This window comes from Panthera onca, chromosome C1 (genome assembly GCF_046562875.1).
Source record: "Panthera onca isolate mPanOnc1 chromosome C1, mPanOnc1 haplotype 2, whole genome shotgun sequence".
In the NCBI taxonomy this organism is placed as follows: domain Eukaryota; kingdom Metazoa; phylum Chordata; class Mammalia; order Carnivora; family Felidae; genus Panthera; species Panthera onca.
The window spans coordinates 187,497,443-187,520,907 of record NC_138346.1 but is presented as its reverse complement, the minus strand read 5'-3'; the positions used below and the strand labels follow the sequence as shown (position 1 = coordinate 187,520,907).

The window sequence follows — 23,465 nt, the reverse complement described above, 5'->3', positions numbered from 1 at the left end:
TCTGTCCTTGCTCACAACTGAGGTTCTGGTCCAATATTGGAGTTCAGTCCGTTTAGACTCAGGGTTGGGTTGTGGCCTCGCTGGGCCTACGCGGCTCCACGGCTCTACGAGCGAGAGTGCACGAGGGGAGGGGCGGCGCCGGGGACGCGCACGGCAGGGGCAGGGGCGCGGGCGCGGGCGCGAGCGGGGGCGCGCGGCTGGAGCTGGCGCGGGAGCGGCGGGAGCGGTGGCGGCGGCGTCGGCAGAGGCGGCGGCTCCGGCTCCGGCTCCGGCTCCGGCTCCGGCTCCTGCTCCACCTCGGGCTCCGGCTCCGGCTCCGGCTCGGGCGGCGGTGGCGGGAGTAAGACCCGGCGGTGGCGGCGGCGGCAGAAGAGCAGCGGGATCAGCGGCCCCAGCGGCTTGTGTGTGTTGGGGGGGGACATGCGGACCGACGGCCCCTGGATTGGCGGTGAGTGACCCCCGGGCCCCCCTACAGTCCCCTTCGCATCCGTTCCTTCCCCACTCCCCCCGCCCTCTCCCCGTTCCTCGCGTCTTCCGAGCGGGGCTGGAGGCGCCGCTTAGGCCGGGCCGCGCCCCCACCTGCCGCGCCCGCAGCCTCGGCTGGGCGCCCCCCCCCCCCCCCGCCCCGAGCCTGGCGGCTCCTCCCCGCGCTTACCCCGCGGCAGACGCGCCCCCCCCCCCCACCGCCGCCGGCTGGCTAGGTCCTCGCCGCCCCTCGCCGCCCCCCTCCTCCCCGCCCTCCGCGCCGCACCTGAGCCGCAGCCCGCGCGCCCCCAGTGCAAAGTTTCCCTTTGCATTTGTGCTCCCCGTTCTCGGTTCCGCCTCGTCTCCCCCCGCCGGCGCGGCCGCGCTCCGGGGGCGGCCCTCCACCTCTCACCGCCACCCACCGCTACCCCAGCCCCGGGCGGGTCCAGGCCGCGCCCCCGCCCCCGCCGCACAGGCGCCCCCTCCCAGCCGGCAGGGGATCCGCAGCCGACGCGCCCCCGTCTCGCTCGCCGCCCTGGCGCACGTGCGGGCCCGGGGTTTGCCGGGCGCGAGTTTGGAGCCCCCCCCCGCCAGCCTCGGTCGCCGGCGTGGGCAGGGGAGAGGCCTGGCGGACTGTGCCCACCCCCACCCTGGTGCAACGACCTGAAGGCCCCGGAGCGACCTGTCCCGTGAGGACGTGTCCACTCGGACCGGCTCCGGAAAGTTCACTCAGTCGCCGCCCCGCGTCCCGTCCCGTCCCGTCTCGTCCTGGTGTGCCCCGGTCCTCATCGCTGTGCCCACGTTTCAGTCTCAGCTGCTTTCTGTTTTCCTCCGTGCCTTGGTCTCAGTGCCCTTCAGTGTCTGTGTATCTCTGTCTCCCTGTGTCACTGCCTCCCAGTCTCACCCCCCGCAGCCCCGGGGTCTCTCCTGCTGTCTGTGGCTCCCTCCCCGGATCTCTCTGTTCTCCCGCCCTGGGTCTCGCCGTTCTCTCTCCCGGGTCTCTCTGTTCTTTCTACCCGGGTCTCTCTGTCCTCCCGTGCCGGATCTCTCTGTTCTCTCTCCTCGGGTCTCTCTGTTCTTTCTTCCTGGGTCTCTGTTTTTTCTTCCCAGGGCTCGCTGTGCTCCCTCCCCCATCTCTGAGTCTCTCTCTCCAGGTCTCTCTCTCGTGTCTCTTATTGGTTTCTTGGTGTCTCTGTCTCCCACTTGACCATAATCTCTGTGCGTCCTCTGCTAGGCCCCCTCCCCATTTCTCTGGAATGCTGCCTCTCTGGTTTTTCCACCCTAGGGTGGGGGAGGGGCTAGCCTTTCTCCCCATTTCAACATCCACCCCCCCCCCCCCCCGCAGTGCAGGGCACCCCCCCAAGTTGGAGCAGGTTGGGGGTGGGAGCCCTGTACCTGAGCTGGGAGCCCTCCAGCAGGAGGGGATTCTCTGGATTCCCCTGGGGGCAGCCAGGCAGAGCCTGGGAAGCTGGACTGCTGAGTGTTGGTGATGAAGGCTCCACTTTGGCTCCTGAATAGACAAGGGCAGGGATCCAGAGTGACCTGGTGCGGAATCTGGCCATAAAATCCTGGGAAGTGCACTGGGGTGGTAGGCCTAGAAAAAGATTCAGAAGGGTCTTTCTGGGGGATCCTCAATGGTGGGAGATCCCCCGGGAAGGGAAGAGCTCTGCTGAGAGATCCTTTGGGAGACATCAGAGATCTGATGGGATCCAGAAGAGGGTTCTGGGAGGAAATCTTAGAAAATTCTATGCTTGGCGCCTTATTAACTCTTGCTTCAGGGAGCAAGAAAATCCCTGTTTTTCACTGATTATATGAATGAGCCTAAGGCTTCAAGAAGGAGAAGGTGTAACTCCCCAAGCACAGCCCCCAACATCCGCACCCTCAGGCACAGGCCACACACACACACACACACACACACACACACACACACCCCTCTACCATCATTCCTACACTCACCCCCCCCCCCCCCCCCCTGCGCATCCACTTGCCTTCTTGCCCTCACACTTGCACACCTGGGCCTGCACAGCAGCCGGAGCTCAGAAATCTACCGTGCTCGCATGGCCATGCACCACTCTGTTTGCTTGTGCCCTCACAACACCTCTTTGCACATCCCTAAGAACCGTGTGTATGTGCACACCCACAGAATTTTGCACTCTCCTGCACACACTTTCTTGCACTTTTTGGCTGGCTCAGTTTCCCCCTTATTATTTGAAATGTGTCTGTAGTTTTGTTTTCTTTTCCAGTTGTTCTTCCTCTTCCCTTTTTTCTTTCCTTTAATGAGGGCATTGTTTTAATATTATTCCTTCCTTCTTGCTCTTTGCCCTGCAGCTCCTGACCTTTCCTCTGTTCAACCTTGTTCACACTGTGAGCATGGGGGTGGTGTTGGGGGTGTTGATTTGGGGGCTGATGGAGCAGTTGGAGAGGGATGGCTGCAGTAAGAGTAGATGACTGAAGAGCTTTTCTTGGGAATTGTATTGATATGCAGCAAAATGCTGGCCCTGGCAATTTGTGGTCTGTAAGCTCTTCCGTCAGCCCTAACTGGGAGTTCAGTGTTGAGGACCCTCAAGTGGGCCCCGCAGCTCTTTGATAGAGGCTGAGACATGTCACAGTTTCTCCACTTTCTAGCTTGTTCCTTCCCAGGTCTCAGTTTTCCCCTCCTGTGAAATGGGGCATCTCGTCCAACCTTGATTGGTCCCAAGGCTGTTGTGAGAATCTAAGGGAGATGTGTGGCAGTGCATAATCAGCAGTGGCAGTCCCTTCTCGTATGACTGACACTGCTGTGTGCTTGGGCCAAGCTTGCAGCCAGGGCCCTGCCCTTGAGAAGCTCATGGTCCCTGGGGGAACAGATTGCATCATGGGAATGCAGAGCAATTCACTAGACTCTTATTGATTGCCGACTGTGTGCCAGACACTGGGCTAGGCACTTTCAGCCAAGCTGCCCTGCTTCCTATGGGACTAGGAGCTTTTGGAAGAGGGAGCCCATCCCTTAGGAACTGCTGTGGTTGAGCCCAGCATCAGCTCATCTAAAGCAGCTACAATTCTGAGCCGAAGTTACAAGGTTGGATGAGCTGCTTCCATATGAGGCAAGGGAGAGTTCAAGGGTCAAAATGAGGTGAGTCCCAGAAGAGCCCAAGAAGGGGCTATCTGAAGTGAGTTTTGAGGAATGAACAGGAGTTTTCCAGCTGAAGAAAGAGCACTCCGGGCAGAAAAGAATAGTGTGGGTAAAGACTCAGAGGTCTTGACGTATTCCAAGATACAGCAGATCAGAGGGCCTTTAATGCCCTGTTTTAAATAGCTGTGACTTTACTTTGAGAACACAGAAGGGAGAAGGGAGCCGCCAAAGATTTAAAGCTTGGGTAGGGGGTGTGGAATGTGCTATGATCAGATGTTTCCAGAAGAGGATTCTGTGGCTATGGGAAGCGGATGGACCCACGATGCCCATTGAGGAGGAAATCAGGTGAGAGGTGATGGTGTCTTAGATAGGGGAGTAGCATGGAGCGATTCAGAAGGCACCTTTATCAGGACAGGATGATTTATTGGATGTGGGGGTGGGGAAGAGGAAGAGGAAGGGGTCCGGGTTCCTGGGAGCGACTGGGTGAGGCCTTTACTGAAGGCCCTGCAGGTTCACTGAGCTGGGAACTTGGGGAGGAGAGGGAGATTGGGGGGGCAGATAACAAGCTCATGGTTGGGCGCCTTGTCTTTGAGATGCTTGGGGCATTTGAGGTCCAGTGGGGGCAGGGGAGACATCCAGGAGGGGGCTGGGTGTGAGGATCTGGAGTTTGGGAGAGAAAGCTGGGCCAGAGGAAGGACGGAGAGTTCTCTGAGAGCGTGCTGAGCTGTGCTCATCAGGAGCCCACAATCTCAGTGGGTTGTGTGGGTTCTGGTTCCTAACCGTTGGGGTGCCACTCTGTTAGTAGCAGTGTGACCTTGAGCGAGTTGCTTAACATCTCTGAGTCCGTTTTCTCCTTTGTCAAGCGGGCCTAAGACAATTCCATGCCGTGTGTTGTTATGAGGATTAAGGTCGAATATGCAAGAAGTGCTTAGAACAGGGCCTGGCATCTAGTAAGCAATGGTGTCTCGATGGTATCAGCAGTCGTTAATAGTGGGTGCAAACCCACCCCCATCAGAATTGGGGGTGGGGGGTGGCCTTTAAAACAATACCTTGTAAGGGGAGCCTGGGTGGCTCAGTCGGTTAAGCGGTTAGGTGTCTGTCTCTTGGTTTTGGCTCAGCTCATGATCTCACAGTTCATGAGTTCAAGCCCCTCTATCAGTGAGGAGCCTGCTTGGGATTCTCTCTTTCCTTCTCTCTGCCTCTCCCCCACTCACGCTCATGCTCTCTTTTTCAAAATAAATAAACTTTAAAAAAATAAATAGGGGCGCCTGGGTGGCTCAGTTGGTTAAGCATCTGACTTCGGTCATGATCAGGTCATGATCTCACAGTTCTTGGGTTCGAGCCCTGCATCGGGCTCTCTGCTGTCATCATGGAGCCTGCTGTGGATCCTCTGTCTCCCCCTCTCTCTGCGCCTTCCTCACCCCGCCTGCACCCTCTTTTTCTCCTTATCTCAAAAATAAATAAACCTTGAAAATAAAATAAAACAGAAATAATTTTAAAAATAAGTAAGACAATACCTTGTTAAGGTTAGGGCACCTGCTCGCCTAAAGTAACTGCAGTTCTGAGCTGAGGTTTGCAGGTTGGGGGAGCTCAGCAAGGAGAGTGCCTGGCCCCTAGCCTTCTGCCCTTGTCATCATCTCTGGGATTGTGTGTATGGCTCAGGTGTATTTGACCTTCTGGTGGGCTGGTATGAGAAGACTAGAGGCCTCAGCACGCTCAGTTCCCCATTTCCACCACCCCACCTGGGCCCTGGGTGTCTAATGAGGTTCTGCGTCTGAGGTCCAGATGCACCGGTCTCTTTGTGTCCCCAACCTCCAGATCTGAGAACAGCGGTTTTTGCTCCTCAGCATTGTTTTAAAGTTTTTTTTTAAGTTAATTTATTTATTTTGAGAGAGAGAAAGCGCGTGCACAAGTGGGGGAGGGCCAGAGAGAGGGAGAGAGAGATTCCCAAGCAGGCTGCACACCATCAGCACAGAGCCCGACGACGGCTCTGTCCCACGACAGTGAGATCATGACCTGAGTCGAGATCCTTGGCGTTGTTCTAGCTGCCGCTTCCGGGGACTGTTCCTGGTAGTCCTAGGGCCTGCCGGGGAGCTGCTCTGGAGGGCCCCCAGTGCCTGTGCTCCTCTGATTTCAGCTTGCTCCTGGTCCTGCTGCCAGGCTGGGTTCCAGGTGTGGCAGGTGACCGAGAGGCCTCCTGGGGGCCAGCCCTGTGTTGGTGCCAAGGCCTCTTACCTGATCCTGGTCGTTGCTGCCAGCCTCACCACTTCTGAGGCCTTTCCAGCGATTGCAGACTTGGGCTCGGTACCAGTCAAGTCCTCACTGAGTAGCTTTCTAGTTGGCTTTCTGGGCGTGTCTGGTGGTCGTGATCTAGGTGTGTCCCAGGGTGAGTCTGGAGTGGTTCTGGGAGCTGCTGCTGGTCAATTCTGATTGCCTGTCTAGGTTGTTTTGAGTCCGGTTTGATCTTGGACTGGTGTGGTACCAGGTGCTATCCTGGCTGTTCCAGAATCCTGCCCTGGTGCTGTTCCGTGTACTTGAAGGTCTTTCCACGTGCAGAGTTTTGTCTCTGCCTGTTTTCTTTGTTCTCTGACCCACCTCCAGGCCATTTTGGACACACATCTCTTCTCAGGTGTGACTCCTGCTCAGTGTAGGTCCATCCTGGCATGGCCTCGGGCATGGCACTAGAGCCAGCTGGCTTAGGGGACCCTCCCCATTCTCTGCCTCAGACTCTGTCCCTCTGTCCCACGGTCCCTGAGCAACGGTGGAGCCAGTAACCTCACATTTGGTACCACAAGGCAGGCGTCCCCAGACAAACCGGCCTTGGAGTTTGGGACATGGAAGCTGGTTTTTCTGCCCGGACTCGCCCAGCAGCCTGTGTGTTGGGAGCAGCGGCCACAGGGAACATTGTGGAAACTCAGTGGACTAGGACAGGGAGGCGGGCAGCCCTCCTGAGGCCGGAACTGCTGGTACTGGCACAGGCAGGGGGCAATGGAGGCCAGAGAGGGTGTGCTGCAGGGTCAGCATGAGACAGTACTGGGTTGGCGGGGCCCGTCTTGGTCAGATATGATGGGCCTTCCAAGGACACCCCCCATGTTGCCAAAGGTGGTCAATCTCAAGTGAGGACAATTCCCAGGTGCGGGAGGCTGGCTCAGAGTTGGTGAGGGCACTCCCTGACCCCCATCCCTGAGTGTCCATTTTGGGAGGAGCCTCGGGAGAATTGCTATGTGTCGGGGTCATCACTGTGCATGTGAGGCCGAAGAGAAACCCACTGTGACGTGCGTCCTGTGTCGAGTGGGCCCCAGTGGTGCCAGGTCACTGAGCTGTGGTGAGGTGGTGTGTGTTCAGCCCCCACCCCACTCAGGAGGGTGCCCACCCTGGTGGGGGCTCAGTCATCATTCTAGAGGGAAGAGATGGGCTGCATGGCTGTGTATGTGCCAGCAGAGGAGGCATCCAGGGGCACACCTTCATTTAAAAAATTACAGAGAAGCAGAAAGTCAAAAATAAATATTGCTTCGGAAGTTTCTTTGAAGGCCATAATGTATGCTGGTGTGGTTCTCCGAAGCTGGGGTGTTTTCTGTGAACTCATTCATGCATCTGTGCACTCGTTCATTGTGTCCTAATGAAGCACCTACTGTGTGCCTGCTCTCTGCTGAGCGCTGGGAATATGGAATTGGGGCCAGGCACACACCAGGCTCGTGGTCATGACTCCGTGACCCTGCAACAATTGTATAAAAAAATAATTCCTCACATTTGTGGTCACTGCTCCTAGGCAAGGTCCAGGCGTGTAGTCTGGGACATCATGGAAGGCCTTCCTGAGAAAGTGCCATTGGCTCTGATGTCTAAGGGGTACTTGGCACAGAGTGTGGGCAACATGTTGCAGGCACTGGCAGGCTAGAGAGCGCACATTTGAGGATCAGAGGGGGAAGTTCTTGTGGTTGGCTGGCAGGTGCAGAGGTGGGCGGGGCCTGGGCTCTGCTGGAGGGGTAGCTGGAGGGGTGCCTCGAGGGTTCAGACACAAGTGTTACCACTGAGGTGGGGGGTCTCAGTTTGTGTTGTTTGCTGTATGCCGGGTTCCCGGAAGAAAGCCCAGCACACTAGTAGATGCTCAGGAGTACTGAAAAGAGTAACTGAGTGAAGAGATGGGCATTTTTACTAAATGGGGATTGTCCTGCACAAAGTTTTGACGCCTGCTTTGTTGTTGTTGTTGTTGTTGTTGTTCCATAAACAGCAAATTCTGCATGTCTTTCTGTGTCAGTGTATACTATGCTGTGATGAAATTCTTGGTGTTTTCTCATCCTTTCCTCTCTCTCTAGGAAGGAGCGGAGACCCTGGTGCCCTGCCCTCAGTGCTGGTTGTCCAAGAGTGACTGGTGTGAGCAAGCAGAGACCTGGTGGGTGTGCCCCAAGAGGTGGCGGGGGCCAGGGCACAGAGGGGTCCTGTGGGCCAGGCCGAGCACCTCAGATTGTGATGGAGACTGGTGGCGAGCCATGGAAGTGTTGCCACTCGGGGCGTGACATGGTCCAGTGTGCATATGGCTGAGTGACGGTGAAGGGAGGTGGTGATGGACGTGGAGAGAAGGGATGTGAGTGCTGTTTCGGGACGTGGAGGAGACAGGACATGGTGCAGGACTGAATGTGGGGCATGAGAAAGAAGGGGAGGTGTCCAGGATGGTGCCTGGGTTTCTGGCCAGAATGGTTGATGGAGGTGGGTGGGGAGTGATATACATACAGCTTGTCAGCTGCTGTAGGTGTGAAATAGGCTTCTGGGTGACATTCTGGGACTTCCACTAGGAACTGTCTGCTTTTTCAGTCATCATGTTTCTGTAGGGAAGTCTGTTCCCATCAACTGTAGGTTGTGGTAGAAAGAGCAAGGTACCTCCAGGATCTGGAGCACCTCCTTATCTTTTTCAGGTCCACTTCTCCTCTCGTCTTTCTGCCACCGCATAGAGCAGGTGGGTTGGGTTGGGAGAGAGGGAAGTTGGGAGACAGAGCACGGGGAGCCATGGATGTTGGCTAAGACTCTAGACTTTTTCCTGAGGGTCATATGGAGACACTGAAGGTTCTTTTTTTTCTTTTTTTAATGTTTATTTATTTTGGAGAGAGAGACAGAGACAGAGCATGAGTGGGGGAGGGGCAGAGAGCGGGAGACAGAATCCAAAGCAGGCTTCAGGCTCTGAGCTGTCAGCACAGGGCCCGATGTGGGGCTCGAACTCACGAACCATAAGATTGTGACCTGAGCTGAAGTCAGATGCTTAACCAACTGAGCCACCCAGGCGCCCCGACACCGAAGGTTCCTAAGCAGAGAAGCAACATCTCTCCATTTGCCCATCTGTTCAGTCCTGAAACATTATCTGTGTGTCTGCTATGGAATCAAGCAGCAAAATGTGCTTGAGGGCCACGATCACCTTGCGTTTTTATAAGCTTGCCTGGGGCATTGGTTTGTGTGCAGGGTGAACTGGGAGAAATCTGAGGGCGGAAGCCCCCTAAAGAGGTATGCACTCCTGAGGTCTTACTGACACGTGGAGGTCGGAGTGGAGGCAGTGCAGATTCAAACTTACTGACCAGTTGGGTGAATGGGGTGAAGAAAAGAGAGAATTTGAGGAGGACTGGCTGGCTTGGGTGACCACGTCGCTGGTAGTGCTTGTCACCAAGATGGGGACCTGAAGAGGGGCGGTGCTGGGGAGAATGAGTTCTAGTTGGACCGTCTTCTGTAAGCTGTTGGAAGGCATAGCCCATGGCTGCCCCTTGGCTCAGGGCCCGGGAGGACCCACTGAATAGTTCTGCACGGTCAGCTGATGAAGAGGGTTACGAGAGATGGGTCTGGGCTAGGTAGGAAAAGGAACTGAGCATGTGCTGGGTACTGCTACGGGCCAGGCCCTGTGCATGGCGAGATGGGCACTGGGGCAATATACAGTGTGTGGCGGAGGCTGGGTCCCCGGGCAGACGGGGAGGTGGAGGTGGAGGTACCATGCGTCCCTTCACCTATCCATCCTCAGAAGCTGGGTATGGCCTACCTGGGAGCCCATCCTCAGCAGGAAGAGGTGCCTGAAAGTGGAGCTCTGTGTCTTCTAGGGAGGCCGCTTGCTGATGGCATGTGTGAAGGGGTGCAGGAGATGTGCTGTAAGGCCTGCCTGGCTTCTGGAGGCAGGGCTGACTTTGAGGGGGAGAAGATGCCCTAACATCCTGAGGCCCTGGCACAGCTGGTACAAGAGTTAAGCCAGGCTGAGGCCTCTTTAGGTACAGGGCCCAAGGTGCTGATAGGAGACCTGGTTCTGGGGCAGGCCCTGGCCTATATCAGCAAGGGATCTTGCTGTCTACATCAGGGTTTTTCAGTCTAGATACTATTGATGTTTTGGACCAGACAATCCTTTGTTGCGGGGGCCTGGCCTATTACTGTAAGATATCTAGCAGCATTCCTTGTATCTTCCCACTAAATGCCAGTAGCACCTGCCCCCCGACACCTGCAGTCTTGACAGTAAAAAATGTCCCCAGACATTGCCTGATATCCCATGGAGGTGAGGGGAGGGGAATGCAGAATCACCCTGGATTGAGAACCACTGGTCTACACCACCTCTTGCTGTCTTCACTAAACTGGGGAGGGTCGCTTGAGCTGAGTTCTTAGGGGTGAGTAGGTGGCTGGGGGCAAGAGAAGGGCATTCCTCCCAGGAGAGAGAACAGCAAATGCAGAGGTGTGTCTACAGGTTTTGGAGAGCGTTAACCCGAGGGAGGTTCCACTGCCGCAGGAAGGAAATTGGAGGACTGGTAGGTTAGGGGCGATAGCTGGAGGCAGGTGCCTTTGCTGGTCCCCTTGGTCTTCTGCCCCGAGCTAAGCCTCTGCTGGACGTTGTGCCACCCGGAGAGACTCTGGGACGCTCTTCCTGAGTTCCTCCCTCCATTCCCCAGGGGCCCAAGAAGCTGAGCGCTGTTGAGAGGGCAGGGGGCCTGGCTGTAAGAGAGTGGGCGGGCTGTGCCAGGCAGTGCTCACAGACTCTGGCCAACTGGCTGGCTGAGCGAAGCTGCCTGCTGCTGGCTGCCTCACTCCCTGGGGCGGGGGTCGAGGCTGAGACTGATTTATTCCCGTCATAATCCCGCGGTCGGTTTGGTGAGAGTTGGAAACACGTTGGTTTTCCTTCCCAAGTGTAACAAGGCCTGTTTCCGCCTCCGCGGCCGCTGCTGCAGTGCCACGCGGTGAACTGTCCAGGACATGACAAAAGGGCTGGGTTAGCCGCCTGCAGCTTTGAACATGAACGGCTCCTGGCTCTCCCTGCCCTCAGGCTCCTCTCGCCCAAGCACTGGTCTCTCCTCTTGGCTGACCCCTCTGGGGGCCCTGAATATCCTTTCTCCTGTTGATGTCATTTTGGGGCCCCAGCCTCCTGGGAGCCAGGGTCCTGGTCTGGGGGTGGGGGAGCTGTAGGAACAGGTGGTATTTGGAGACTAATTAATATTTTTGAATAATAACACGTGCCCATGGGAAACAAATCAATCTGTGTTTGCATATTCATGAAGAGGACTCCGAATGAATGATCCCAGCTGTTCTCTAGCCAGGGAGCCCCTCCCGCCCCCCCATCTCTGGCGTAACATGGTCTCAGGAGTTGGGGGCACCCATTGAGGTTGCAGGGGTGCTTAGGTCAGGCTACGGAGAGGTGACATGGCCTCTGTGTTATATGCATTTCCATGACGTTCTTATTTGAATCTTGTGGCTTGGTGTGGTGCCTGCTCATTCCTTTTTCCTCCAAGCAGTGATTCCCAGGCTCTTCGATTTCACAAACTAGTACACTTTCCAAAAGTACTTGGGGGCCAGACATGGGAATGGCAATTTTTTATTTTGCAAAGTAAGGATATTATGGGAAAATACCACTATCTGCTAACACCCATATTGCATACAAGAAAGGACCTTTTAACACCAAAACAAAATATGAGAAATAACGGACAGTTCTTCCCAAGAAAGGGCATTTGGCAGCTTTGCACTGATGTAGCAAGGAAAAAGGATATATTAAAACCATTCTGAATGTAGAAAAATCATATCCAATTATATTCTGTAATGTCATACAGTATGGAGTTGTTTTCCTGCCCAAGTACATCAGTGTGGGAGAACCAGTGGCCCACAGTGCACTTCAGAGACAAGCCTTAGTTAATGTCAAGGGCTCAGGCCTTGTTCTCATCCCCGACTCACCCAGCCATGCTGGGGGAAGTGGACGCCTAGCTCTTCACACTTGCACTGAATTCTCGGCAACCCCAGCGACGTTAGCATCAGTCCTGCCTCACTGCTCCTTTCCCACTTTCTGCCCATAGATGACCCTGAGCATTCTGGGGGTGGGGGCAGGGCCAAGGACTAGACTGAGGTCAGGCCCAGGGACCCAGGACTCAGATGAGGGAGCAGGCTCTGTTTCCAGTGTTTGGGGTAGGTAGCAGTTTGCTCTTGCCAGGAGCTGGTGACGGAGAGGCCTTGCCTTGGATAGCTGTGTGGTTGCCAGAGTAGTTCCCTAAGAATGTGTCCATGTTTGTGTGTCCCGTGTCCCCCGCCTCTGGGTATAGCCACGTCCCTGTGTCCATGGACCCCTAGGAGAAGCTCTTTGGGGAGGGGATGTCTTTGTTTTCAATTTCTCTAACCTTTGTCCTGCTTTCAGTATCTGAACAGTGAGCTGAGTATCCCAGACTCAGATACGTGGGAGGTCCTTGGAATCCCCAAATAAGTGTCACCCTGGGGGTGGGGTTACCAGAGGCTCAAATTCTCTGACACCCATGGCCGGAATCCCAGACTGGCCGTACGGGGCATCATGGTAGGGACTCCCTCTCTCCTAGCCTCAGCCACCTGAGCTCTGTGATCACTGAGTGGGAACCCCAGGTATGGTGTGAATGGGGCTCGGTGCCCATCACGCCCCCTTCAGCTCTCTTGCTTTTACTTCTCAGCTCCTATCTGAGACTTTTAGCAAGATCTTGGGACAAAGGACATCTCCCTCCCTTTGCCTTTTGCGGTCAGCCCCCGCCTCACTTCACAGTCCTTCCTGTTTTGTCTTCGCACCTTGCTCACCTACCGCCCTCTGATCTTAGGACCTCTGACTGTCCCAGTTGAGACTAGGGTTCAAGTTCCAGAAAGGAGCAGAGCCATCTTTGAGCCCTGCCCCTTCACATTCACCAGGCTTGTCCTTCCTTGCAAATTCTGTTACCATTGTGGGTCAGCTAGTACCTGGATCTGATCAAGACTCTCACCAGAGTCCCTGCATTCATTGTCACTCACTTGCCCCTCTATGTCCTGTTGTGTTTTCAGAGCATTACTGGGGGGCTTCTCACGGCACCAGCCACCTGCTCAGAGTAAGGTGTGAGCAGTGCTAGTGGACACTGTTGGGGATCCCCTGAAACCCCCTGGGTTGGGGGGGGCATAGGAGAGAGCTCATCATTGGGCCTGTGGAGTGATAGCAGTGTATCTGTAGTGTATGGTGTGGCCATGCTGAAGGCTTCATACAGGTGTCTGTTAGAGTGGGGAGGGCACACCTGGCTGAGGAGCCTTATGAGTAAAGGCCTGGAGGCATTGAGCCAATCCCAAACACGGTCTTCCCTGTGCACAGGTGCCTGTCTCAGCCTGGAAGGCAGTTCTCAGCAAGCAGCTCCCTGAAGTTTGATCTGTAATGGGCCACTGGAGCAAGGGTGATGTGGGTGGAATCTGAGGGTCCAGCCACCACCCCCCCCCCATTCCTGGCCAATAGGGCTTCCCTATGGTTTCCTTTTGGAGTGGGAAGGTGCCATGGGAATTGGGTAGGACGAGGGTGGTCAGGCAGGGCATCTACAACTTGTCAAGAGCGCGTCCTGGCGAGCCTGGACGGGTTGTGGCTTTGGCTTCGAGCCTCTGATACGTGGATCCTGTCTGCTGCTAACAAGTGCTCTGGGGCCCGTGCTCGGCATGCGGGGTCTGGCCTACTGCCTCCTCCCTCCCTGCTGGGGAGAGAAGAGACAATGGGGTGCCCCAGGGACTAGCCTACATGGGTCTGCTACCTTCTCACTGCTCTCTCTTTGTCTGTCTCCACCTGTGTGTCTCTGTGTCTGTCCAATCCTGTTTCCCTCTTCCTGTCCCCTTATGGAGGCAAGTTGGAAACTCACTGTCTGGGACAGAACATCCCTATACATCCTCTGGCCTCAGTGGCCCCCTGCCCTCCTACTCAGGTTTAGAGAATGACCTGAAGGCCTCTTGTACTCTCTCCCTACAGTGTGACTTTTGGATTACCTTTGGGGTCACTGAGGAAGGGCAGGGGGAGTCAGTGAGGAGCCAGGGCTCTGTGGGTCTGGGTGGTCGTTGCATAGTCCAAGGTGGGGGTGGGGGTGTCTGTTGAACTAGACTCTGGATGGTCCGTGAGGAAGAGCAGGGTCTGGGTGGTGAGTAGGGATGAGGAGGTGGCATTAGGTGGGCAGTAGGGACATTGTTGGAAACCAGCTAACTGACTCTTCCCTTCTCTCTATCACAGGTTGATTGTCCTGGGCTGTGGCTGGCCGTGGTGCTAGAGCCCTGGATGGCCCCAGAGCCAGCCCCAGGGAAGACGATGGTACCCCTTGTGCCTGCACTCGTGATGCTTGGTTTGGTGGCAGGTGCCCATGGTGACAGTAAGTCTGACCCCTCATGGTGCGGGATCTCCCAGGTTAAAAGGTGGCATTCCTCCTAGCAAGATTCTAGGGTGAGGGGCACAACCAGGTACTACAAGAGGCAAGATAGTTAGATACCTCCCCAGACCTCGTACTGTCCTAGAAAGACATCGCCCTCTCAGTTAGATAACCCCCCCTCCCAAGGAGTACTCCAGCCTCATGCTTCCTGGGAGCATCCTGTGAAATGCCTGCATGTCCCTTAAGGCACTGTGGAGTGGGGCATGTCTAAGTATGCCCCTATTTTATGGAATGGGAGTGAGCCATGTCCAAGATTCATGTGGTCATTGGGTGACATGCTCAGGCGTGTACTGTGCCTGCCACTGCAGATCTGTGCAAAAGACACAGTGTGAGCCATGTCAGAGTTGAGTGGGAATAGGGGGGGTGGCTCACAAGGAATCTATATGGATGTGTGAATGGGATGCCACATGTGTCCACAGGTCCAGGGAGAGATCAGAAGCTGGAGCCACCACAGCCCTTCCCCTGGGCTAGACCCTTGGGATTCATATGTGGGGACACTGAGTCCCTCCTTCCCCTTCCCCACCACCTTCAAGGCAAAAGGGCATCCCCCTTCCACCAGCCCCTCAGCATTGGGAATCCGGGGAAGATTGCACCTGGCCAGCAGGATGCTGGGCTCCAGTGGACCTGTGTGTGTGTGTGTGTGTGTGTGTGTGTGCGTGTGTGTGTGTGTGTGCGTGTGTGTGCGCGCGTGCACGCGCGCGTGCGCGCGTTGGCGGAAGTGGGATTGTCCCCTGCCCAAATCCAACTCTGAACTTTCCTTCCTTTCCTGCCGCCCTTCCCCCTGCCTGGCACTACAAGACTGGCCGCAGCCCGCCCCGTCACCATGGTTACCACTGCTTGGTTACTGGTGGGAGGCGGAGCACAGGGCAGATTTAGCCAATCTGCACACTGACAGGGAGGGGTGAGGTCGGAGCCAAGGTCCCTGGGGAAAGGCGCTGTTCCCAGCCTGTCCGGAGCCCAGAGGTGGCCAGGGGCCAACCCCGGGATCAGCCTGGGGGTCAGCAAGCCATAGGGCTTCCCTCACCCCCCTCTCCAAGTATCTGGGCACAGATCTCTATCCTTGCCCCTCCCAGACCCTTTCTCCTAATGGCTCATTGATTATTCAGGACCAGATCCTGGAGAGGGGTGGGACTAGGGCGCCCCGCCCTTTGTCCTCAGAGGCTGGGCCCTGATGGGGCTGGTAGGGCCAGGGGAAGGGGAGGGCATTCCTCTTGGGGGCAGGGGCTGAGGGGGAGTGGGAGCTTTGAGGTTCAGGCCAAGGGAGGGCTGGGCAAGCAGAAGCAGGGCTGGGTTTGGGGGCAGGGGGTGATCTCCAGGCCTAGCTGGGGCTGCTGGAGAGCTTGAGCCTGCAGGGGCAGGTTGGGGTAGAAGTCACTGGGTGTGACTCTGACGTTGGCAGGGGAGGCAAAGGCTTGTCAACAGTCAGGTGTGGTCAGTAGCCCTTAGACACTGAAATACTGTCCTTGCTCTCCGACCTCACCCCGGACACTCTCATGGCCTTCAGACAGGAGTTTGAGGGCAGAGGGAGGACCGCCCAGCTGGACTTTCAGAGAACACATCCTGGGAGAATAACTGCCTTCCCCTCCTGCTTCAGACCAAACATGCCCTGACGTGTACCCTCATTCCCCCCAAACCTGTTCCTCCTTCTGTGTTCTCTCCCCTGGCGAATGGCATTACCACCCACCCCGCCACCCAAGTCAGAGCCCAGGGCCTCCTCCCTGTCTCGTTCCGCACATCTAATCCATCACCAACTTCTGTTGTTTCTCCCTTCTAAACATCTCTGGAATGCATCCACCTTCCTCTCCACTGCCTTCACCCAAGCCACGCTCAGCTCTTTTTTGGGCTTTTGCACGCAACTGCCTCCTGATGTCTTCCCTGCCTCCATTCCCTCATAATCCATTCTCCCTTCCGGAGTCTAAGAGTCAGGTTGCAAAATGAAAGCCTGACTGTGTCACCGCTCAGTTTAAAATCCCTCACTCTCCTCCCCTGTTGCCTTCAGGATCAAGCCTAGGGGTCTCGACGCTTCTCAAGGCTTTGCATTTTCTGGCCTCTGCCAACCTCATCCTTCACTCTGCCTCCCGCCCCAGGCTCCCGCCATGCTGACTTCTGTCACTCATATGTTCCCCGGGCCTCTGTTCCTTCTGATCCCTCTGCTTGGAACACTCTTCCTTGTCCTCCCACCTGACCAGTTCCCACACACTTGGAACCATCACTTCCTCCAGGAGTCTGGGTCATGTGCTACTTGGGGGACAGAGCGAAACAATTTTTAGAACAGGGTCCCAGAACCTCCATGCTGGTCCTTAAGAACCAGAACCCAAGGACCAGGGTCTTGAAAGTAGGAACCAGCTGGAGATGCTGAAATAGGGTGAGTGGGACTCTGCTCCCAGACAGAGAGCCATGGGAGGGGAGCCTGGGTTGGGGACTGTGACTTGGCCCTGTGAAGCAGGGTCTGTCCTATAGACCTGCTTCATGCTACATACGCTTTTGGATCTGTACCCCTCCCACCGTGACCAGGCTTAGGCTGGGCTTAGGAGACTTCTAGCCAGGGGTGACTGAGCAAACGTGGACAGAGCTACTGCAAAAGGTAGGGCAGGCGCCCCAGAGAATTGACGACCGGAGCAGTGAAGCGCGGAGCGGACAAATGTGTTTCTATAGGCCTCTTAACGAGACAAATGAATGGGAGCCCTGGCCTCTGAGGGGAGTGGAGGGAAGGGGGGTGGAGAAGCAGCTGCCAAGAGTTAGCCCAGAGGCCCCAGCGTTAATGCCGACTCAGCTCCGATGGAGACCCAGGCACGCGGGGTGCGGGCAGCTCCTCCAGCCCAGGTCTTTGTGGTTTCTCAAGGGGAAGGCTTGTAGGGGGCTAAAGGTGGTCCCAAGCAGGAAGAGGTTTCTCCTTCTCTAACGTGCAAGTCAGGTGCTAGGTGGCCACCCAGGCCTGCCTCTGGAACATGCAGTGGGGGGTTACTACGGTGTGTGCTGTTGGGGGGCAGCACTGGCACAGAGGTAGTGATCTAAGCACTTGGGAAGGGCGTTGGGAGGCTTCCTGGAAGAAGGGAACCCTGAACAGTGACTGGATATTTGCTGATGGTGGGTGTTGCACAATGGGATAAGATGGGGCGGGGGGGATAGGGATGGCCCTTGGCCTTCTCCATGGAGCTCATGAAAGAGATACAGTGAAAACCATCTCCCTTTTGTTCCCGGATAGCATAGGACAGAGGCAGGGATGCAGCACAGGTGATCAGGTTTGAGCAAGGACCTGGTTACAGCCTAGTGACTTGGAATCATAGGAGCCTGGAGTAGGATGCCCGATGCTGGAGGGGTAGATGGGGTCAGGGCAGGGGCCTGAGTGGCTGAGGGTGTGTCTGTCATGTCATACCCCTGCCCTGCCAGCCTTATGGGGAGGCAGGGCCACCGGCTAGGTAGGACCTGGTGGCCTGCCTAGACTCTGCCCTCCGTGGCACTTCTGGCAGGTTGCTTTCTCTCTCTGGGCCTGTTTTCCTATTGCACAATAAGGGTAGTCATTCCTACCTGGAAAGGTTAACTGAGGTCACATGTTCGAGGCACCTGGCACCAAGTATGTGGTCCCTGCATCTGGGGCCATGACCTGGGGGCTCCCTGTGTGTCCCCTGGGAGCCCAGGGTTGTCTCTGAGCAGGCTCCCCTCTGGAGGGCACCAAGAACGGTCATAGGAGCCAGAGTTAATGAGTCCCCAGCTCATTAGGCGGTTCAGGGCCTGGGAAATCCACCTCTCCAGGAGCTCCCTCCCCTGCCTCGCTGTCCCTCACTCCCTCATGGCCACGTGTCTGCTCTCTGCTTCCGTGTACACGTGTGTGGACGTGTGTGTATGTGCTCTGCAGGGAAGGCACAAAATAGCAGTCCGTCTCTCCCTGTGGAGGAGCCTCCAGGGTGGCCCAGCTTGGCTGGCTGAACACCCTCTGCCCCAGAAGTGTGCCCACCCTCTGTCTAAGCTAGCCCACTCGTTTCCTTTATTTGGCCACTCATTCCCATTGTACATGGGGTCAGTGGCCTTCTTGAATGGAGAGTGTCCCAGGGCTTACCTCTGGGACCTGCTGCCCAAATTGCTGTGTGGCCCACAACCTCCGTGCAGTGAAGAAGGGGGGAAGGTCCAGAGGAGCGCTGGAACGACATTCTGGTGGGGGCAGAAAGCCCCTCCCGGCACGTGGTCTGTGAAGTTCTTCAGACCCCCACTAAACACCAGGCAGCACCTGAGTCAGCACCTGGCAAGAGTGGTCTAGTGGCTTCATTTTGACAGCATGTCTGGGGACGAAATCAGTCAGTGTAGCTGTTACCAGTGCTGGAATGGGAAACCCAGAGGGCTGCTGGATGCAGGGCAGGCTCCCACAGGCTTGGGCGTGGGGTGCACGAGAGGGCAGGGCACACGCAAAGGCAAGCAGGTACCCACTGGCCTGGCCTGTCAGGGCAGGTCTGGGTAGGGGGTAGCCAGCCCACCAGAGCCAAGCGGTGCCCCAGCACACTGTTTGGCCCATGATAGGTGCTCTCTTTTGAAAGAGTCAGGAAAGGTGAACCTGGAGAGAGGTTAGCAGGAGCAAGTGTGGGAAGGGGAGTAGGGAGACCGAAATCAGCCCAGGGTTTGTAGCTGGGAAGAGACCTGGTCAGATTTGTGCTCCCCAAAGGTGGGCCTGGTGAACAAAAGGGGCAGGGGCTTGGCAGGGCTGTGGGACACCAACGAGCTGGGGTAGTGGGGTTTGGCTGTCATGCTGGGTGAGGGGCCCCTGGGTGGGAGTGGGGGTGGGTTCAGGAAGTGGAGGGTGAGGCCTGAGTAAGGGGAGGGGCCTGCCCTGCCCGCTAGCACTGGTGGGGGGTGGGGGGGAGCTCAGGAGGCTCTGCCAGTCAGGCGGGTGGGTGGGCTGGGCGGGGCACTGGCCTCTCTCCAGCCTTCCAGGGTTCTGCCTCCTCAGTGGCCCCAGGACTTGGGCACCATCCAGCCTCCGCACTGCTTAGGCCTTTTCCCTCCTCGCCATTCTCTCTCTCTCTCTGTCTCTCTCTCTCTCTGTCTCTCTCTCTCTCTGTCTCTCTCTCTCTCTTTCTCTCTCTCTCTCTCTCTCTCTCTCTCTCTCTCTCTCTCTCTCTCTCGACCCAGACCTGGCTCGCCTCCCCTGGTTCTTTGTTTGGTGGGGAGGCCCCGCCCCCAGGCGCGCTCTCCGGCCATTCCGGTTCAGCAGGTTCCAGCCTCTGCTTTCTGCTGCAGACACGTTGAGGCAGGAGTCCAGGAGGGTTTCTACCCTGGGCTCCTCTCCCTGGTGGAGCGGGCTTCCCCCTGGCGTGTGAGGGGCTGCGGTCTCCATCCTCCGCAGGCATGCCTTCCCTCGTCAGGTCACCCCTTCACTTGTTCTACACCCCCGTGTGCCAGGAACTGGGTCGGGCAACTGGGACGGGGCAGGAAGCAAAGCAGGGTGAGGAAGCGGCTGTGAACCAGATACTCCCCGCCCCCCAAATGTAGAAAAAGTAATAACCTCACACACGTGCTATGTAACAAACTGTGAGCAGTGCTGTGAGAGAGGCGGGGAGAGTTACGAGAGAGCTTAAAGCCAGGAACTGAGCTAATGGAGCAGCGGACGGCGACAGGGAGACCAAGGAAGGTTTTCTGAGGAAATGATGTTTAAGTTGAGATCAGGAAGGTGAATAGGAGTTCGTGGGTGAAGAGGATGTCTGAAAGGTTTGTGGCAGCAGGAACAGCTACTTCAAGGGTCCTGAGGCCACAGGGAACGTCACTCCTCCAGGGGCTGGGAAGCCAGGGCTGGGGTGGGGGGCAGGTGGGGAGTGGCTGGGGTCAGACCTGGCGAGGCTCTGTCCACCCTGAAAGGAGTTGAAGTTTTGTTTTGATAGCAGTGGGAGGCCTCTGCAGGGTTTTGGTCAGAGGAGAGGGGCAGTTCACTCGGGCTGCTGAATAGACACTAGACTGGAGGCAGGGACGCAGCTTGCTGGGCGGGCCGAATCTTCAGTCAAGGGAAGGTGGCATCTGGACTAAGGTAGTGGCAGTGCAGAAGGAGATCGTGGAGCTGCTGTCGGCAGGTCCTCGGGTGTCGGGGAGGTGCACACCCAGTGGAGCCTGAGTGGGCAGAGTCCTGTCTGAGAGGACCAAGGAGGCCCGTCTGAAAGGACCGGCAAACAGGGACAGGCTCTGCGGACAGCGGCAGACTGGGAGAGTCTGGAGCCTCTTTCAGGGCGCAGTCGGAGGAAATGGGGAGCAAATTGTAGCTTCTAGGCCCTCTACGTTATTCCCATGCCACTCTGACCCTCACCAAGGGTATGTGTTTCCCCACCAAGGCTGCCCCTGGCTCTTCGGGCCCAGCTGCTCTCACCCCCTCTGAGTACTCCGCAAGCAGTCAGGTGGGGAGGCCTGAGTTTCCCTCCTCCAGGGAGCCTTCAGTGCTGCAGGAAGAGCTTAGGATTGGAAACACCAATCAAACCCTAGCTCCACCCCCCCCATCACTGTGTGACTTGTTACTTAACCTTCCGAGGCTCCATTTCCTCATCTCTTAAAATGAAGATGATACTACTACCCACGTCATTTTGTTTTGTTTTCTTTATAAAGTATTTATTTTTAAGAGAGAGAGAGAGTGTGCGTGAGCAAGCAGGGGAGGGGCAGAGAGAGAGGGGGACAGAGAGTCCCAAGCAAGTGCTGCGCTGAGGGTAGAGCTCAACATGAGGCTCGAGTCACGAACCTGTGAGATCATGACCTGAGCCAAAACCAAGAGTCAGACGCCTGACTGACTGAACCACACAGGTGCCCCCACATCATTGTTTTAAGACTTCAAGTGAGAGCAGCAGCTGCCTCCCACGCAGGACCCACCAACCGTCATGTCTGTGCACACCCTCGACAGACCTCATCACATTCTGTCCACACAGACCCGTGGGCCCTGGCACCATTTTGCAGATGAGAAAACAGAGGCTCAGAGATGATGAGTGACTTGCGTAAAAATTACATAAAACTTGCAGAGCCTGCCGGGCCCCTGGGTGCTGGATAAAGTGGTTCCCTTCCTGCTCGATGCAAGGCTAAGCCCTCTTACTCTGTAACTGCTGACCCCGCTGGTCCCCGGACCCTCCCCTCCTGCGGGACTGCGCCCATCGATGTCCACTGGATCCTGGGTCGGCACGCTTTCCCTGTCTGCTTCCTCCTTCCCAGCAGCATTTAAACATTGTCTTTCACGTCTTAGGAAATCAAGAAAGAAACCAAGATGTAAGCCTCCCTGGACCCCTTACCCCCTGTAGGTGCCATCCTTTCTGTGGCTTCTCATCACAACCAGTCTCCTTTAAATGGTCACTGCACTCTTCTCTCCACTTTCTCACCATCCCCGCTCACCCTTCCACCTTCTTTGGTCCGGTTTCCCCCAGCACATCACTGACCCTGCTCTTCATAAAGCCCCACTATTCTGTACCAGGTGTTTGGGAGTCAGACAGGCTTGAATTCAAGCCTCGGAAATGCCACTCGTTGTCTGTGTGACCTTGGGCAAGTGACTTCACCTTTCTGGGCCTATAAACTGGGGATAACAACGAGGAAGGACTAAATGAGATAAAGTACCTGGTGCGGAGTGGGTGCTTAGCGAGGGATGGTCATCACTGCACACACGTGTTTCTGTGCCAGAGATCAGGTCAGGCCTGGGCTCATTGGTACTGAGCAGGTGGTCTGAAAGGTCATTTCTCACGGTATTAGCCTTTCTGGAGCTGTTCATTGGCCTGATTAATAGGAAATGGATCCTCTGTCAGGATTAACGAGGCGTTGCTACATTTTAATGAAAAGCAGGTTTCTCTGGTCTTGTGACCCCCGCCAGGGGGTGGGATTCATAGGGACAGGTGCTCCAGGTCAGCCCTGGTGTGTGTACCAAGGTGATATGGGCATGACAGTACAGTGTCTGAGCCCCCTTCTTCCTTCCCCTCCCCTACCTCCCAGTGGACACGCCGGGGAGATGTACAGGCTATCAGAAGGCAATAGCCAAGTCAGTGGGGGTGGGGGCAGGGCAGATTTACAGGAAAGCATTCACCTGGGAAGACGTCCAGAGACACTTAAAGAGGTGGAATGTCTAGGTCTTTCAGGACTGCTGGTATGTGGGGGCTGAGAGAGGAGGAATCACGGTTTCTGGCTTGAGCCTTGGGGTAGATGGAGGTACCATCCCCCAGATGGAGAGCAGTGGGGGAGGGACCAGTCTGAGAGGTGCTGGGGCTCTTCCAGGCAGCACTCAGCATGCCTTTGTCCTCTTGCTTGGAACTGATGGGGGATGGGAGACAGCGAGTAGTATAGTGGTTAAAGCATGGACTCCAGACACAGGACTCTTGGGTTCAAATCTCAGCTCTGCCACTAACCAGCTGTGTCATGTTAGACAAATCCCTTAACCTCTCTGTGCCTTGATTTTCTTCTCTATAAGCGGATGTGATTATAGCACCCACCTCATATACTGCAGTTCTTTTGAGTAGTGCCTGGCACATAGTAAGCACTGTGTAAGGGTTAGGTGTCAGTATTCATATTTTCTTTATAGATCTTGCCACACACACACACAACCCCCCCCCCCCCCCATGACTGCCACCTGCGGAGTGTTGGTGATGTCGGTGGTGACTGTGTCATGGTGACTTGGTGTTTCCATCTCTCCAGGCAAACCTGTCTTCATTAAAGTCCCTGAGGACCAGACTGGGCTGTCGGGAGGAGTGGCTTCCTTTGTGTGCCAAGCCACAGGGGAGCCCAAGCCACGCATCACATGGATGAAGAAGGGGAAGAAAGTCAGCTCCCAGCGCTTTGAGGTAAGACCTTGGGTAGGAAGGGGCTGGCAGAGAGTTCAGGGTCTGCCTATCCTATTCTGGGGTCTGGTCCTACATCCCCTCTCCTTGGTCTTCCTCCTCAGGGGCCTTTTGGAGGTGGGAGGATGTCTGATCCTGAGCAGACTGTGACCCTGTGTCTGTCCTCTGGCAGGTGATTGAGTTTGATGATGGGGCAGGGTCCGTGCTGCGGATCCAGCCATTGCGGGCGCAACGAGATGAAGCCATCTACGAGTGCACGGCCACCAACAGTCTGGGAGAGATCAACACTAGTGCCAAGCTCTCAGTGCTTGAAGGTACGTGCTGGAGAGGAACGTGGCATGGTGGGTGGGTAGAATGACGTGTGGGAAGAGCCAGTCAGCCAGCCCCGTCCCTGCCATGGGCGGGTGTGTGTTTGGCAGAAAGGAAAACTGGCCATCTTGGCATCAGCAAAGGTCAGAAGTGGACAGG

General features: G+C 56.3%; 1 protein-coding gene across 13 annotated transcripts in view; it reads left to right on the top strand.

Moving 5' to 3' along the window:
• Nucleotides 1-204: 204 nt before the first annotated feature.
• PTPRF (protein tyrosine phosphatase receptor type F) overlaps nucleotides 205-23,465 on the top strand; it is an 86,708-nt gene continuing 63,447 nt past the window's right edge. For 7 of the 13 annotated variants that reach the window (XM_060623826.3, XM_060623818.3, XM_060623816.3 and 4 more), the window contains exons 1-5: nucleotides 206-448; nucleotides 7,891-7,967; nucleotides 14,034-14,169; nucleotides 22,855-23,000; nucleotides 23,170-23,311. In XM_060623826.3, the coding sequence (XP_060479809.2) occupies nucleotides 14,079-14,169; nucleotides 22,855-23,000; nucleotides 23,170-23,311 (379 nt within the window). In that variant the 5' untranslated portion in view covers nucleotides 206-448; nucleotides 7,891-7,967; nucleotides 14,034-14,078. Of the gene's footprint in view, nucleotides 449-7,890; nucleotides 7,968-14,033; nucleotides 14,170-22,854; nucleotides 23,001-23,169; nucleotides 23,312-23,465 lie in introns of all 13 variants that reach the window. The other 6 variants (XM_060623813.3, XM_060623820.3, XM_060623814.3 and 3 more) reach the window with 3 other exon arrangements.